This window comes from Siphateles boraxobius, unplaced genomic scaffold, assembly GCF_051911475.1.
Source record: "Siphateles boraxobius isolate OS27281-9 unplaced genomic scaffold, OSU_SipBor_1 20, whole genome shotgun sequence".
In the NCBI taxonomy this organism is placed as follows: domain Eukaryota; kingdom Metazoa; phylum Chordata; class Actinopteri; order Cypriniformes; family Leuciscidae; genus Siphateles; species Siphateles boraxobius.
This window is the reverse complement of record NW_027508811.1, coordinates 7,889,345-7,907,004: the sequence shown is the minus strand read 5'-3', so window position 1 is coordinate 7,907,004 and position 17,660 is coordinate 7,889,345. Positions and strand designations below refer to the sequence as shown.

Sequence of the window (17,660 nt, the reverse complement as noted above, 5' to 3'; positions counted from 1 at the left end):
AACGGCAAATGATTCAACTCGAAAAAGTACCGACATTAATGGCAGGATAGATGGGAGACTGTCTTCGTCCTTGATTGTCCACCCAAGGTGGGCGGCTCTGTGCAGATTTCCCAGGATTCTATTGGGAGATGGAGTAGAATAAACCAAGAGTCTCAGAGTGAAGAAGTGGACATGAAAAGATTTGAAGATCATCTGATTGGGGCAAAGATGATGACAGATGATGACTCGGGACACACAGCAGGAAGTCCAACAAAGACACTTTCACTTTGACATTTGTGGCTCCGGAGATCCTACCGCTGAGTATCCTGTTGAACCAAATCACAGTCTTCATACCCACACACAACTGTTGCCATAAAAGTGGGTGAGTAAGAGGGCTTGTGTGTGAGCCAAGTAAAACTGTGGTCTTGTTTCCGAGGCAAAATACATCGTGTACCAGTGATGCAACTTATGATTTCAGAATGCGAATCCTGGATTAAATTTTCTAATGCATCTTCAAGATGAATAACTCTACAACATCTAGGGATGTATAAAACTACATATTTCCAATCAACTCATCAGTGCATTCCCTGAATGACCTCTCAACAAATTGGTTTTAAAAGAATAATGGATGAACATTGAAGGGATATTTCACCAAAAAAAAAATATATATTCATGTTGTTCCAAACCTGTATGACTGACTTTCTTCCGTTGAACATAGAGAGAAGATATTTTGAGAAATATGTGTTGTCCTTACAATGGAAGTCAAGGTTAACCAAAACAGTTCGTTTACCAACATTCTTCAAAATATCTTATTTTATGTTCCACATAAGAAAGTAAGTCATACAGGTTTGGAACAACATGAGGGTAAGAAAATAATGATAAAAAAATTATTTTTGGGTGAACTATACCTTTAAAGTGGAATGCCCTTTAAATAAGCCCTGTTTAATTAGGCTGATCTCAGCTTCACCTGACCCTGATTGTAGGTGTTTCTTAGAGGAATACAGTACACAAAAGAAAGATGCATTCTTGTTTTCAAAGCTAGATGAGAGCAACAGAATAAAACAGAAACTAGAGGTCATAAAACATGAGAAAATTAAACGTAAAATTGCTTCTTTTTTTATTAAACAGTGGTTTACTGAACAAATTATGTCTGTCATTAAATAAATACAATTATAACTAAAATTTCTTAAGGATAAAAAAAAGATCTTTGCTAATGCTGTAAACTATATAGGTAGCCCTTACATGCTGCACTCACTGGTGTGTAGAACCCAGTGCTCCATGTCTTAGGCCAAAGGCATTTAGTGGTCCACCTCAGAGAGCAGTATAGAGCCTCACCAATCAGCCCTTTCCAACTACTCATTTGTCACTCCATAATAAGTAAGAGGGGAGGACAAAACGCATATGAATTAACTACGTCCAGAGTCCAGAACCCAATTCATGGAATTTGCAGAGAATGGGTTCAAGATTGGGAAACACCATACATTAAAGACACATGTTATATATATATATTATATATATATATATATATATATATATATATATATATATATATATATATATATATATATATATATATATATATATATATATATATAATATAAAGAGCTGGAAAATAACTAGTCACCATCTCAAGCCCACAGACCGTGCACAGGAGGATAAAATCAGTTTACCCCCTCAATAATAGTTAGACACTTTTGTTAACTTATAGTGTAGCCAACTATTTTTAAAGGGGGTAATTTTACTGTAGCATAAATACATTTATTAAGTAAACTGTAGCTTGGCAAGCTAGTTTCAAAGTAGCTTATCCAACACTGATTATAAACATTATTTCATAACATAAGCAGCTCTTACCACATCCAGGTTCAGATTTCCACTGGGAAGTGCAGAATTCTCTGGAGGACTGGCACACACTACAACACGCTCAGGAAACACACGCAACTCTGTGAAGGTAAAAAAAAAAACACTGATCGAGCTGCTGCTAAAGTGATGTGGAAACCATTTAGCAAAATATACAGTACATTTTCTGTCTGAAACGAATGTGAAATGGGAGAGGGAGGTCAAAATATGCATGATATATTAATATTAAATTCTCACAGACATTTGAAGTAAAACAATGATGACTAAGATGAATTTACAGGAGCATCAACACCATACACTGACCTCAATACCCTTTTCATGGGAAATATTGAATACTGTTGAAAATGTTTTTGGTTATTTTTAAGAAAATAGCAAAGTTGCCATAAAGTTGAATGTCAACACTTGGCGACTTCACGTCCCCACTGCCCCTCAGTCAATAAAGTTTCAAATATGTAACTCGATACAAGTAAAACAAACCACATTGTTTGATGTATTTTCCGGTTTATTTCCTTCAAACTTGGCCAAATTTAGCTTGAAAAATGAAGGCCAAGCAAATTGCTGGTCAGCTACATTTTCTTCTTTTTGTTTTTCCTACATCACTTAAAATAACATATACCTTATTAGTCATATTAGTATGTACACTAGGCTCCTACTTTGTTTGGATTTATTTGAGTCGTGTTAAACATAAATCATGTACAATGCTGATTGTAACTTGCTTCATAGAGCCTGACATGCCATACTGTACCTCTAAAGATACAGTGAAACTTTAGACTAAACTTGTTTACTATGATAAGCAAACCACATTTTCCCTGTGAGCTGCTGTCAAGCCTGGCTCGGGTGGACTTGGCTTTAGTCTCAAATATTTTTGGAGCTCTGCCTCTATTAGGACGGAGTGCATTCGTCTCATACTGTCTAGCCAGATATAATGGATGGTTTCTTCAAAGATGTTTCTCTCAGATCTGTATAAATTTGACTTGAAACCACAAGTTCAGCACAAAACGTATTTTGAACCAAGTTCTGAGTTGCCAGCTAAGTGAACATATTTCAGTCGACTTTTTCCAAAATAAAACTGATCCGGACAGTGACCTCCGACTGAGCCTGACAGCTGTATGAACTAATAACAACACAGGTGCTTCTGATATAATCATGAGGCAACTTAATGTGGAAAAAAATCCTCAAATCAGTTTTCTTTAGTCTAGGGCAGGGGTAGGCAAGTTCGGTCCTAGAGAGCCGCTATCCTGCAGAATTTAGGTCCAACCCTAATCAAACACACCTGAACAAGCTAATCAATATCTTCAGGATTACTAACACTATAGGCAGGTGAGGTTTTTTTCAGTGTTGGAGCCAAACTCTGCAGGACAGCGGCTCTCTAGGACCGAACTTGCCTACCCCTGGTCTAGGGGGAGAGGAAATGAACTACCTCTATAGTGCTGCCTGACTATGCATCTCAAGTTGACATGTCGTTTCATGAAGTGCACCGCCAGACGAACATTCCCACCTGCAAAAGAAAATATATTTTATGGTCAAATCAGTTAAACATCAAAACACATTTAGAACAGGTAATATTGAAACAGCGAGGGCTTGACACGTTAAGCTAATCATGAAACAATCGCATTTGGGACTGCATGTTTGTTTAAACAAATCCACATTTAGGCATGAGGAAACACATTTCTATGGAAAATAATTTAAATGCAAATCAGCATTAATAATAGTCTGTGACATGTCTACTGTACGGAACATGGACCTTATCAATTATATGTGGCCAACATGCAAAAGGCCAGAACAAAGGCTTCATATGTCTGCCAAATATGACTCTGCTAAAGACGGTTTAATGTCTGAAAAATACCAAAGAGTTTAAGCAAATGATAAAGAAGCCTCATCATAGTTCAGGCAGAAACGTAAGCTATGCCAGGGGCTTCTTGGCCTTTGAAGTCTACTGTAACAAGACTGACTGAACGCTGAAACTATTTACAGCCTCCACTGGTGGGAGAGTTTTATGAATTCATCCTTCATTCTTTTAAGAACAGCATATAATGTGCCACTTTGCCTGCATAACCTATATTTTAGACTGCAAACATCCCTAAACACTGGATGAGTGGCTGAAAATTAGCGATGAAGACTGTTATTTATTATTCTTACACAACTCTCTGAAATACTCAATTGTGATTGATCTATCTCTGCATTCTGAGGTCAAATATTTTAGTATAATAACTGCTATACTCTATGATGGATGAATAACACTGCTAGTTTTGTGCCTCTTGTTATGCATACAGCGATATTGTTTTTCTCACATAATAAAATAATTTAAAGTGGGATAATGTACAGTCAGCAGGTAATTACCACAAAATAAACCTCTTCATTATGATATAAGACCTGGGGCCTCATGTATCAACACTGCGTACGCACAAAAACACGGCGTACGTCAGCTTTCACGTTCACGGCCAGATGTACTAACAGTGAAATTAACGTAAGAATGTGCGTTCCTCCAAGTAAACTTCATGTCTGGCGTACGTATATTTGTCGTGATTTTTGTCTGTTGGCGACTCATAGAGGCAATAAAGTGAAGTGGCAATCATTACACTACGAATTGTTCTATCGCACCACCAGCTGTCAGATATTGCTTATAATTTGTAATTGATAAATTATTTGACATATTATTGTCACACGAGTTTTATTAAAATATTATATTATGCAATTAAGTAAGAACATAGGCTATATAAAGCATGTCCAAATTGATACAACCCGTCTAGCAATGGCAGCGTTGGCTTAACTAAAAAAAATAAACTTCATTAATTCGGCCAGTAAAGATAAAAAAGAAAGTAATATTTTTATTCAGCAAGGACACATTGAAGTGACAAGTAAAAGTGACAGTAAATGCATTTATAATGTTACAAAAGATTATAAGATTTCGACATCTGTTTGATTTAAGTTTCTATTAATTAAAGAATCCTGAAAATACTAGCCTATATCATGGTTTCCACGAAAATATGAAGCAGAAGCACAGCTGTTTTCAACACTGATAATAATCATAAATGTTTCTTGATCATCAAATCATTATATTACAATGATTTCTGAAGGATCATGTGACACTGAAGACTGGAGTAATGATGCTGAAAATTCAGCTTTGATCACAGGAATAAATTACACTTTACTATATATTCACATAGAAGACATTTTCAGTGAAATTTCGTTTCTTGCTTGCTTTAGCCATGTTCTTGCAGGTTTATTTCGCCACATTGGACTAATTACCATATTTAAATGATTTAATTGAGGGAGGAGACTGGGTGGGGCGTTGTGCTCGTGCATGTGCGCTCAATTTTACGTTAATTGGGATGTACAAAGAGAATAAGCGTGGGATCCTTCGTACGCAGAGATTCATACATCTGTTTTTTTTTGTGCGTACGCACATTTACAGCTTTGTCCGTACGCAATGTTTTAATTCAATTCAATTCAATTCAAATTTATTTGTATAGCGCTTTTCACAATACACATTGTCTCAAAGCAGCTTTACAGAAATTGCATTTCGGAAATGTACATAGAAAAATACAGTTAGTTAATCAAGTATTAATTTATGGCATAACATATCGCCGGCTTTGAGTCGTCTCTTCACAGGCGTCGAGTCGTCTCTTCACAGGCGTTGGGGCATCTGAAGTCTCCGTGAGAGGCTGGATACAAACTGGAGCTGACGAACGCTATTTACCTCGGGACTAGCGTCCCGAGATAACAGCAGAAAGGCAGATGGGAAATAATTAGCATAGCTGATGTTCATAATGTTAATGCATTCGAACCGATTCAGCAGTATCAAAGGTTAAGCATTAAGTGAATGCTTGGTTAAAGAGATGCGTCTTTAATCTAGTTTTAAACTGGGACAGCGAGTCTGAGGCTCGTACAATATCAGGAAGGCTATTCCAGAGTTTAGGAGCTAAATGCGAGAACGCCCTCCCTCCTTTAGTGGACTTAGATATCCTAGGAATGACCAGAAGCCTCGAATTTAGTGATCTTAAAGAGCGCGATGGATTGTATGGCGATAGAAGGTCTGTTAAATACACAGGAGCTAAACCATTTAGGGCTTTATAGGTCAGTAGGAATACTTTGTAATTGATACGTAACTTAATAGGTAACCAGTGTAGAGATGATAAAATAGGTGTTATATGATCATATTTTCTTGATCTAGTAAGAACTCTAGCAGCTGCATTTTGCACTAACTGTAGCTTGTTAATTGAGGATGTAGGACAGCCAGCTAATAAAGCATTACAGTAATCTAGTCTCGAGGTCATGAAAGCATGAACTAACTTTTCTGCATCAGAAACAGATAGCATGTTGCGTAGCTTAGCAATGTTTCTAAGGTGGAAAAAGGCTGTTCTTGTAATATATGAAATATGATTTTCGAAAGTCAAGTTGCGGTCTAGTATAACACCCAGGTCTTTTACTGTAGTGGATAAAGTAACAGGACATCCTTCTAAATTAAAGTTGTATTGTAAGGGATTTTGTGGGTAGTTTTTTGGACCAATAAGTAGTACCTCCGTTTTATCTGAATTTAATAGCAGGAAATTACACGTCATCCAGCATTTTATATCATTTAGACACTCTGTCAATTTAGATAAGTTAGTGTTTTCATCTGGTCGTGATGAGATATATAATTGAGTGTCATCAGCATAACAGTGGAAATTAATTCCATGTTTTCTTATAATATTACCAAGTGGCAGCATATATATTGAGAATAGCAGAGGGCCTAACACCGATCCTTGCGGCACTCCATAGTCTACTGACGTTATCTTTGATTTTTCCCCATTTAGACAGACAAAATGGTAACGGTCTGATAAGTAAGATCTAAACCAGCTTAATGCCTGTCCCTGAACACCAGTGTAGTTTTGTAGTCGATCCAGGAGTATTTTATGATCGATAGTGTCGAACGCAGCGCTTAGATCGAGTAGAACTAGTATTGAGATACAGCCTTGGTCAGAAGCTAAAAGTAAATCATTTGTAATTTTAACTAGCGCAGTTTCTGTGCTATGATGCGGTCTGAATCCCGACTGGAATTTTTCATAGATATCATTTTCTTGTAAGAAAGAGCACAATTGAGCGGACACAATTTTTTCTAGTATTTTAGACATAAATGGAAGATTTGAGATGGGTCTGTAATTTGCTAAGTTATTTGGATCTAATTGCGGTTTCTTAATGAGAGGTTTTATTACTGCCAGCTTGAATATTTTTGGAACATGACCTAAAAATAAAGACGAGTTAATAATATTAAGAAGAGGCTCTTCGACTACAGGTAACACTTCTTTCAGTAGTTTAGTGGGTATTGGATCTAATAAACATGTTGTTGGTTTCGATGCAATGATAAGTTTATTTAGCTCTTCCTGTCCTATAGTTGTAAATCGGTGTAGTTGTTCTAGAGGGGCCATAATTGAGGCTGAATCATAAGACATCATAGAGGATTGTATATTTACAATTGTGTTTCGGATGCTTTCTATTTTCTCATTGAAGTAATTCATAAAATCATTACTACTATATTGTAATGGAATATTTTGCTCTGGTGATGTTTGTTTATTTGTTAGTCTAGCCACGGTGTTGAATAAAAACCTTGGATTATTTTGGTTATTTTCTATTAGTTTGCGGAGATGCTCAGCCCTTGCTGCTTTTAGAGCCTTTTTATAACGTGACATACTGTCTTTTAGTATGAATTCAACGCAAGTCTTTGTACATGAGGCCCCTGATCATTCTGTCAGTGTTTATTTTGCAAAGGTAAGATGACAGGTTAATAAAATAAGATTTATTATAAAATTTTCTGTTTGCACTATTATGTTCACACAAAGGAAGAAGTGAATAAATAGGGTGTATACGAAGGCCAATCAAACTGATGAATGACATCCTTCAAAAAGAATCACAACAGAACAAGCATTCTGGATATTACCAAAAAAAATCTATTCAAAGCTAAAACATTTTCATTGTAGACCTTCTGTTGTGGACTCAGGTTAGTTCCTAATTTGAGAATATTATACACTATATTAAGCAATTTACAGTCGATATATGTAATAATAAGAATATAATAAAAATCTTGTAAATTAAATAATTAATTAAATTTATTTTATATTATTTAAAAAAATATACTTAATTTGCTCAGTCTGAACCATAGGTAATGCTTTATATATATATATATATATATATATATATATATATATATATATATATATATATACATACATAAATGTATAGATATTGTATGTATTGTATAGATTGTATGTATTAATATTCATTTAAATTTTATTTAAATTATTTTTATATTTGTATGTATTATATTATATTATATACACAGCACTTTTTTTCATTATCTATCAAAATCAAATTAAATGAGACATTTTTCCTGAACCTTCATTACATGAAGCATTTAGTGATGTCAACATTATGTGTTCATTCACTTTTACAGTTGCTGGAGCAACCATACCCACTCACTGTTAACATGCCAAGGAAACAAGTTCACTCAACCCTCCTATTGTTGGAGCAACGACACAACCATTCTGTTTTAATTTAAGAGACAGGAGGCAAAGAAAGAATCCAGCCTAGATCTGTTTGTCATTGTCCAAGGAATGCAAGATCCACTGGACGCGAAGGCAGAGCACTGTTTCTTAATCTGGGAGGAATTTGACGTCAAGAGAGGGGGGCTGGTGAACACGCTAGCTATCTGCTGGTGCAGCTGTAAACAAGAAAACAGGCATGGGAATCCATCAGCTCTCACTCTGTGCCTTGAATAGACCCCTCAGCCTCTTCGCCTGTCTGTGAGAGACTGACATAGGCTGCCACAGGACCATAAAATACACACAAAATGGATCCGACAACTATCCTATGACCACAAGCGCTTAAGCATCTCATTTCAGATCATAGAAACCAAACAGAAAAACAAACTCAATGAGTGAACTCTAAAATAGCCTCAGCCTGATCCCTCACATCGAGAGCATTTGGCTATCGTCAGAGTGCATTGTTAGATGTGTTAAATGAGCAGAAATGCAGTAGTGAAGACAGATTTACCAGCTGATGTCATTGCAGGCTCCCATAACAAATAGCTAGGTCCTCAAACAGGAGCTTGGTGAGCTTCTGCAGGTAATGATATGCTATTACAGTGTCTGCCAGCCACAAAACTGTCATCAGCACCCCCAGTATGTGATTGATGGATCTACCTCTTACTTTCTTTCACTGCTTAACAGCAGCTCCTCTCCAGTTGTTTGAATTATTTACAATACATTTTTCCTCCATCGGCAGTCAAACCTAACTGCACTGTAAAAATGAAGGGGCAATCCGTCACAGTAAAGAAAAAAGGTAGATTAGTAAAACTAGGTAGAACTTCCTGCACATACTTGCTTTGAAATAACTTCCATTGAAGGAACAAACAACAAACAGAGCATTTAAACCCTATTAAACCCCAAACTCAAGTCACTGTATCCAAGATACAAACTAATTATCACAAATGTTATTTTATCCCACCTACGAGAATAATAGGCTATGGTAAGCATCTTGTGTGAAACCCCGGTGAGCCTGCCAAACTGGCTCCTAAAGTTGATATACATGTCAAGGTTTCAGGCGATTGGTGCTATTTTTTTTTTCGTTTTTTGCTTAAGGGAGGTGATACAAGACTAGTGGGAACAGCAACACCTACATTCACAGAACTGTTCATCTAAGCAATGTAGGTTAATATGACTAATAATATGAATCAAATGCTCCCTCGGGTGTTCCTCTCCATCTCAAAGAATTAACCGAGAAGGATTTCGATATCAGATTTATATACTTTTGAGATGGCTTGGACCTTAAAGCGCTTAAGGGAGAAAGGCAACACCGGTAGAGAGATCAAGATGGCACATGGAACCCTACCAAATTCAATGAGGGTGAAAAAAAGTACGCGGACAGTATCAGCGTCTTATCTTTCCTGCTCCTAATCATTCAAGGATGCAACGAACCGCCCAAAAAGCTTGGGAGAGTTATGGGAAAATAAAACTCTTCGGTCATAACATAAGTCTCTTTGCTAAGCATCAAGAGCCTAGGGCATGTTCTTTCCTTTTTTAACTCTGGTGTTGATGGATAGAACAAACAACAAACTGATAATCTGCATATTTCAGGAGATAAAAAAATGGGCATATTTCCTGTGTGCTTCAAAACCTTCAGTCAAGTCTGTTTCATTCATGTCTATCCCAACTTAAATTGACCCATCCTCCCACCTCCTAACCAAAGGAAAAAAAAGTAAAAAAAAAACTGTTTCTTCTTTTCCTTCACTTCAAAGAGGCAATTCCCAAGACAAGGCCGACAGAGGACCTCAAAAAGGCTCATTTTGAGATATCAGCTGTTGGTTGATAAAAAAAAAAAGTTCTTACAGTTCCAACTCTTCTGACCCGGGGGTGCATGCTAAATGTGATTCTCAGTGTCTTTTTGCAGATTAAGCACACCTAAAGCACCCTTCCATACAGCAATGTTCATTAACTGTCTTTGATTCAGGACCCAGATTTGTGGCGACTCAACACTTTATCAAGATTGCTTATCACGCAAAAGTAAACAAATGTGCCCATAAAATCAAGCTTACTAAAATTTACTTTTAGTAAAACTTCTTCTTGTAAAGAAAATAAAATATTTTCTGAAGAAAAAAAAGAAAAGAAAACTTTTAAACTTTTAATAAAAAAACAGAAATATCATTCTACCAGGTATGTATAACTAAATTAAAATTGAAAATGTTTCATGTAAGTAGCATGTGATGTGAGACGATTGAGATGCCCTGTGTTCCAACAAATCACAGCATCCATGCAAGGCTTCGCTGACACTAAGCCAAGGCAGAAATATATACAGTACATCAGTACACACGCATGCATGACCCCTCCTGGAGCTTTTACCACTTCCTGGGAAAACAATAGAGAGAACAAAAAGTCAACAAACCAGAAGAATGTAAAGAGGAATGTGAAATAAAATGGAAGAGTGGGGTGAGTGATCCCTTGTCTCCGACTAGAGCAATTCTTTCCATTGATTCAGAGTTCAAAGAAGAACATGAGCTATAAAAATCTCATCAGCTCTAAACAAATGGAGAGCACAGACAGCTCAACATGCGAAAGAATAATAATAATCTCTCAGCACCACAGTCTAGATCTTGACAAGCCAGAGAGGTTGTACAATCTAAACACGTCAAGCTCTAAAAACGGTCAACATCAGATACGATTTCTGATACGATCTCTGATACGATCCGTGATATCTGAGCATATAGCTACTGTGTGTAATGGACGATCTCGAAGCGATCTCACATACGTTAAAACCGGGGACGGTGGGTGAAGAGCGGGTGTCTAGGTGACCGACCTGGAATTTGTAGAAATATTTTCTCTCACTCCTCACTTTGATGTGAATGATCACCCTCTAAGATCTTGTCCTTCGCTCTTACTGGGTCAGGGTGGGGCTCCTGGGCGATTGTGCATATGTGTGTGAGTGTTTCACGGGGGTCGCCACATGGAAGGGCCGAGCGGGGTTTTCCTGGAAGCACATCACACCCGGCTGCGTAACTGTAGCCTGGGCCGAGCGGTCGGTGTGTCTTATCACTCTGTTCAACGTCCACCTGAAACAATATTTGCACATGAGTGTTCAATTTAACATTTGGGTGACCCCTTCAGCATGGTTATGAAATGCTACAATGTGGCCCAACAGGAGGATGCAACACATGATCAAAAGGAGAACTGTAAAGATAAGCAAATGGACTAAATCGCCTTCAGAAACCTCCTTCTATATTCACAAAGTAATCAAAACCAAGACCAAAACCTAACATTGTGACATTTATCAACCAAAAGCCTATAATAAATTTGAACATGACACAGCAAGTCACATTCAAACAGAACATCCCATCTCTTGTCCCAGCAGATGTTCCCTTTAATTAGAGCTCCTAACACAACACTCAACTAATTCCCTACACCTGCACTATAAACATATATGACATTATAATTTCTGTGAAAACGGGTGAGAACATCTAATGATTTAACACCAGCACAGCATTCTTGAACAAAACTTTAAATACTACAATGTCTCTCTAAGACGACATACTTTTGGCTGACATTTCTCTATTGCTCACCAAGGCTGCATTTACCAAATCAAATATACAATAATATCATTGAATATTATTACAATGTAAAATTACTGTTTTATATTTAATACATGTAATGTCATTTTTTCATGTGATGGCAAAGTTGAATTAACAGCAGCCAATATTCCAGTCTTCAGTGTCACACGTGTAGCGTCTGGACCAATCACACACACAAATTATTCATTTTATTGAATGAATAGTCGGGCAAACTCACTCTCCCAACAAAGACCAGTGTAACTTCCCCCGAAAACTAACATCCCAATGAAGCTAACACCACCGGCAGAACTCGGGGTCCTGTTACATAGATAAGGATTTTTACGACCTCTAAAAGGGAATTCTTGAGAGATGTGACACTCACTTAATTCTCATGAGAAGGGGAAATAAACCCTGTTAATCCTATATATTCTATATATATATATATATATATATATATATATTATTTTTTTCACATCTCATGATTTTCCTTCTGATGTTGTTTTGGCCTATGTTTTCTTGTAAACTCTAATGGGTTAATGTTTCCGACTTTGCATAGTATGGTTAGCCAACATCATATGGCATATTTGGTCTCTATAACTTGGTACTTTGAAGATCGAAATGACTGTGTACATGATATGTCGATAACAACAACATATTATTATTACAATAATCTTTCAGTTTCTTCATCAGCTACCACCCCTCCAGTGGGCACATGCAAATGACCACCCTTAAAACAAAGAGCGATAAACCAAATTCTCTCGCCTGGAACTTCCACCTTTTTTATTGGCCGAGCCAACCCTGAGAGGTGGGACCTTTCTAAAGCTTTAAAGGCCATGTTGCAGGTTAACCACCACTGTCGATAAATGGGTACATAAATCACTCAAGATATGTATATAATTTTTAAAATGTCTCAAAAATGGTCTTAAAGACCAGTTTTTTACGTTTTTGGTAGTAACGTTTTTTTTACACAATTCAGTGATGACGTCACGTTGGGGAGAAGTGGAGGAAAGGTAGCCTCAGTCTAGTATATGGCGACTGACTGGGATGAGGAAGAGGTGGCAAGAGCCAACATGTATGATGGCCCGCAGCCGTATAATTTCGAACCTGCCAGACGTGAGAGGGCAAATGAGGAATTGCCAAGAACTGATGGCCGTCAAAGCCAATTAAATGCATGGTGCGAGGTGAATGAGCGGAGAGTTGGTGAAGTGTTCTGGTGAGTTGCTATCATTTAACAACGCAGCAATGAGCACTGGAGCTAGTCTACGAGCAGCAGTGCACAATAACGACACATATTTTTTTTTACTGTCATTGAATAGCACCGAGTGAAAAATCGGTCTTTTTATCTAGTGGCAGTGATTATGACGTTAGTTCAGATAAGTACCGGTAACCTTTGTCATAGTGTCGTAGTACTGGTAAACTTTGTCTTTGTCATCTAGAAATAGAAGGCATCATGCTAGCTATATGGGCGTAGTGCGTTCACACCGAACGCGAATTTAATTATTTGCGCGAGTAGATTACATACAAAGTCAATGCAAAGACGCAAATAGATTTTTCAACTTGTGCAGAAGACGTTCGCGGCAAAGGAGTCACCCAGTTCGCGTCATTCGCGACGCCCGGCGCGAATGATGTGAACTGGGTGACGCGTTTGCCGCGAACGTCTTCCGCGCAAGTTGAAAAATTGGAACAAGCGAATGTTCAAGCGTCTAACTAGACGCGTATTTGAAACTCTATTCGCGTTCGGTGTGAACACACCATAAACGTTTATCTCTTCCTCCGGTGAAAATGTTGTTGCAAACGTAGCCGCTGCGTGTCTGTCACTGTGTTTGGCAGGTGCTTGTGTGGGCTGTATAGAGAGAGATAGGCAGATTGCCAGATAGCATAACGTTATCATAGATAGCTAGCACTAGATAGATAAATAGATAGAAATATATAGTAGGTAGATTGACAGCGTAGAGTTGGTCGCACGTCAGAGGCGCCCGCGCCAATGGATGTGCAGTTACCACATATACTAGCCTATCTATCTATATCTATATATATCTGTCTGTCTATCTATATATCTAGTCTATATATCTATCTATATCTATGTATTTATCTATTTAATTTATCTATAATCTGCCATCTGAATAATCTCGTCTACTACACGTCTCTCTCTAGTCACTCTCAATGCTCTCAAGGCGGTCTTTGGTAAATTCTCTCCCCAAGGTGACGTAATGCAATGCATTGTGGGGGAAAGGAGAATCGTTGCAAACCGCTGTAAGATAGTGCCTACTTTTTCGTATTATATTCTGTTTTGTGATACCCAACAACATAAAATACAGTGGATAACAGTTTAAATGTTTATTACCAACAAGCAAATTGCACAAATTCGTTGAAAAATTAACCCTGCAACATGGCCTTTAAATTGCATCGACTCCCACCATTGACTTTCTTGGTTTTCTCAGAAAGGTTCGGGATGTTGTGCTGTCCTGCGTGCCCTCACCAGGGCCCCAGGCCTTGACCAAACCAGGCATGTGGTCATTCAGGAGAGAGGACTCTCTCAAGCATGACAAAATCAAGGACAACCTCAGGAGTTGGTCAAAACGTCTTCATTCAACACAGAAGTCCATCTCAACTTCCACCATCTGCTCTGCATGTCCTCCCAGGCCCAGGGCCGGCAGGCCACAAGCTGCACTCCAGCCATGAGAACAGAGTCGAACTAACCACGCAAGTTCATCATATTTTCTTCAATCTAACTCAGAAGAAAATGATTGCAACTTCAACATTTGACACTCACGGAATCATCAACAACTTCAATTTTCAACAACTTCAAGAATTGTGTCCATTGCAAACGCAAATCGCAAGTATACTTTTAATGAGGTGTTTTGAAAATGATAAACTCATGGTTCTTTTCATAGTTAAATGGATCTTTTCCATAGCTCCATTTCCTGCCTCCGGTTTCATTCTGTCACTTTAACCATCTACCTATAAATACATGAATGATTGTGTAATTGTTTGTATGTTAATTATGTTTTCGTGCTTTTGTTAATAAAACTTGTGCACAATATGTGTTTGGTTCTGACTCCCTGCTTGCATACAAAGTTTAATTTACGATCTTGACCCTGTTACATGCTGTAAGAGCTGTACATGCTAGGAAAGACTTATTTTTCTGTAGAAATGAAAGATATCCTTTTCTTAGAATAAATGAATAATCAAAAGAGTTCGTTGGGCGAACTGCTTAATTGATTGTAATGTTAATTTAGCTACCTCAAGATAATCATATTAACTGATCCAGATATTTATAATCAATTATAACCAGTTATTATTGATTACTAATATTTAATAGAGCTGATTTGCTACACATGATACTTCAGAAACATTCCAATATGCTGATTTGTGTTCAAATAAATTACCTGACCTTTCTCAGGGAAAACTAGTCCTGTCTAAACAGACAACAATTAGAATGAATTATGGTTGTATAATCATTTTAAAAGTACAACTTACAAAGCATATACATATTTTGGTACAAACTATCCATAATGATATGCAGGTACAGTACAGTAAATACAGGAATCTGAGACCCTTAAGGATGCCACAAGGGCAAACAGGAAAATGTGGTGTGAATAAGGGCAGAGAAACACATTCCCCTCCTGTTTGATTCCAGCAGATTAACGACGTGGGGAAGGCTTCTGAAAACTTGACTTATGTGCTGTTCTGCAGCGCTGAAGGTTTTGAACCTGAGCTAGGCCTGTCATTGAAACCAGACCTCCTCATCCCTGTCTCCTAATAAATCTATCCCACTTGTGTGTGCATTAAAACGGACTCACCTGGTAGGGCACTGGTGCCTGCAAGGCCTTAATAACGAAATATGCCATTTAGTGGAAGAACGATCAAACTTCCTTTACCAGGCAAACATGCACATAGTTATAATATAACAGTGGTCAAAAAATAATGATGGATTCAATGGAGAAAGGCACCCTTAACCCTGAGCACATGACCTGCCATTTGATCTGCTATTGGACCTTGAAATGAAAATGTTGAGTGGGAAAAAGCAGGGTGATCCTCTAAAATGATTTAGTAATTCCTGAAGTGAAGTTTGGTCAGGCGGCATGTATAGAATGGGTTCACGGAGGCTGTGTCTGTATGTGTGTGTGAGTCTGCCTGACCAGATTGTGGTTGAGAAACAGTCCCATGAATCCCATACTGATCAAGCTCTCTTTCCCCAATCCCTAATTATATACAGAGCCTGTGGTGGGACAGCACCAGAGGAACACTGCTGACCCCGGACAAAAGACAGGGGGGTGTGTGGTGAGATCGAGTCATACTGAATGTATAAACATCAGTTTCAGGCCAGAGGCGGGTGTGTTAAAGCGGTGTAGATTTGTATATTAGGAAGTTTGTGTGTGAAAGCGTGGGAGAAAGGTCTGCGGAAAGAGTCCGGCTGTCCAGGGGCTTTTCTGTACAGTGAGACGTTGGACTTAGGAGGTGGATTTGGACAGCAACTGCAACATGACAAAGCATCAAGGGCTAATTCTAGAACAAGGAGACAGACAGACTGACAGGCAGTCAAAAGAGCCCAGGGAATTTCGACAGCTCCTGCTCCCAGCTCTCCATTTCCCATGCTGGTAATCCTGCCTAGTCCCTCTCACATGTTCCAGGGCAGGTAACTGCTACTAATGCCACCACATGCTGTATATTTAAAGGGGCTTAAATAGAACACACTAGGATTAGAAAAAAATATCTTACTGACCACAAATAAGAGTTGCCAAAAAGTAAAGACTTTGTTACCAAAACCAATGTTACTGAAATTTTGAAATTGTGACGCTTTGAGTGCTGTTGAGCGGAATCGCAAACACCTCTGATTGGCCATTGTGTTCACGCGCTCATTGGATATTGACTACAATGATCAATGCACAGGAGCGTTAGAGAGCACACGGAAGTGTTTAAAGGCACAAGCAGGCATCTGTGTAAGTACTCGGTGAAGAGCGTCATTGATGTATATTTACAGCATGTTTTGAAGCGCTGATCATTGTAGCCAATCACAGACATATCCGATGAGCGCATGAACACGATGGCCAATCGGAGGTGTTTACGATTCTGCTCAACAGCGCTCAAAGCGTCCCATTTTTAGTACCGACTTAGTACCGAAGTTGGTACTTTTTGACAACTCTACAGCAAACCTTTGAACTGTAGTGTAATTCAATATCTAATGATATAGAATAATTTATATATATAATTTATAGTTATAGATATATCATGCATCACTATATTCAAATCGAAACACAAGTCAATTATTCAAATCTTAAATTAGCTGACAGCAGCATCAAATTCATTTCACAAAGAAGTGCAAGTGAACGTAACAATATTTATCACTCTATACCAACAACGTAATCTGCTGCTGTTGTGTGAAGACAGCCAGAGTGAATCAGAAGTGAATGGAGTGCCGCAGCCGGTCCCACATCCCTCCACTCACTGAGTGAGATCTCACTCCCTCTGTGCCCTTGTAAACACATTCTCCAGCAGTAAGGCTATCTGCTGCAGTGCACTTGCGCTGGCTGAAGGGCTGGGTCACAGGCAGCCAGCACTGCTTTAAGCCCTCCTCACAGGGCCTGCCAAGAGGAGTCAGCCTGGTACACTGTGCAGCGCTCGCAAAGCCCTCTCCCACGGCTATTAGTGACCATTCATCTGGGGAGCCTGGGAAAATGCATCTGAACCCGGCAGACCATCAGGGGTAACAGCCTGCCAGGTGTTCCCTCCCCCTCTGCCACACCAG

General features: G+C 38.4%; 1 protein-coding gene across 1 annotated transcript in view; it reads right to left on the bottom strand.

The window, feature by feature from the left end:
- Positions 1-17,660, bottom strand: part of slx4ip (SLX4 interacting protein) — a 69,240-nt gene that overhangs the window by 24,234 nt on the left and 27,346 nt on the right. The window contains exons 5-6 of the mRNA XM_077236559.1: positions 3,257-3,334; positions 1,831-1,919 (exon numbers count right to left, since the gene is read on the bottom strand). Of these exons, the coding sequence (XP_077092674.1) occupies positions 1,831-1,919; positions 3,257-3,334 (167 nt within the window). The remainder of the gene's footprint in view (positions 1-1,830; positions 1,920-3,256; positions 3,335-17,660) is intronic.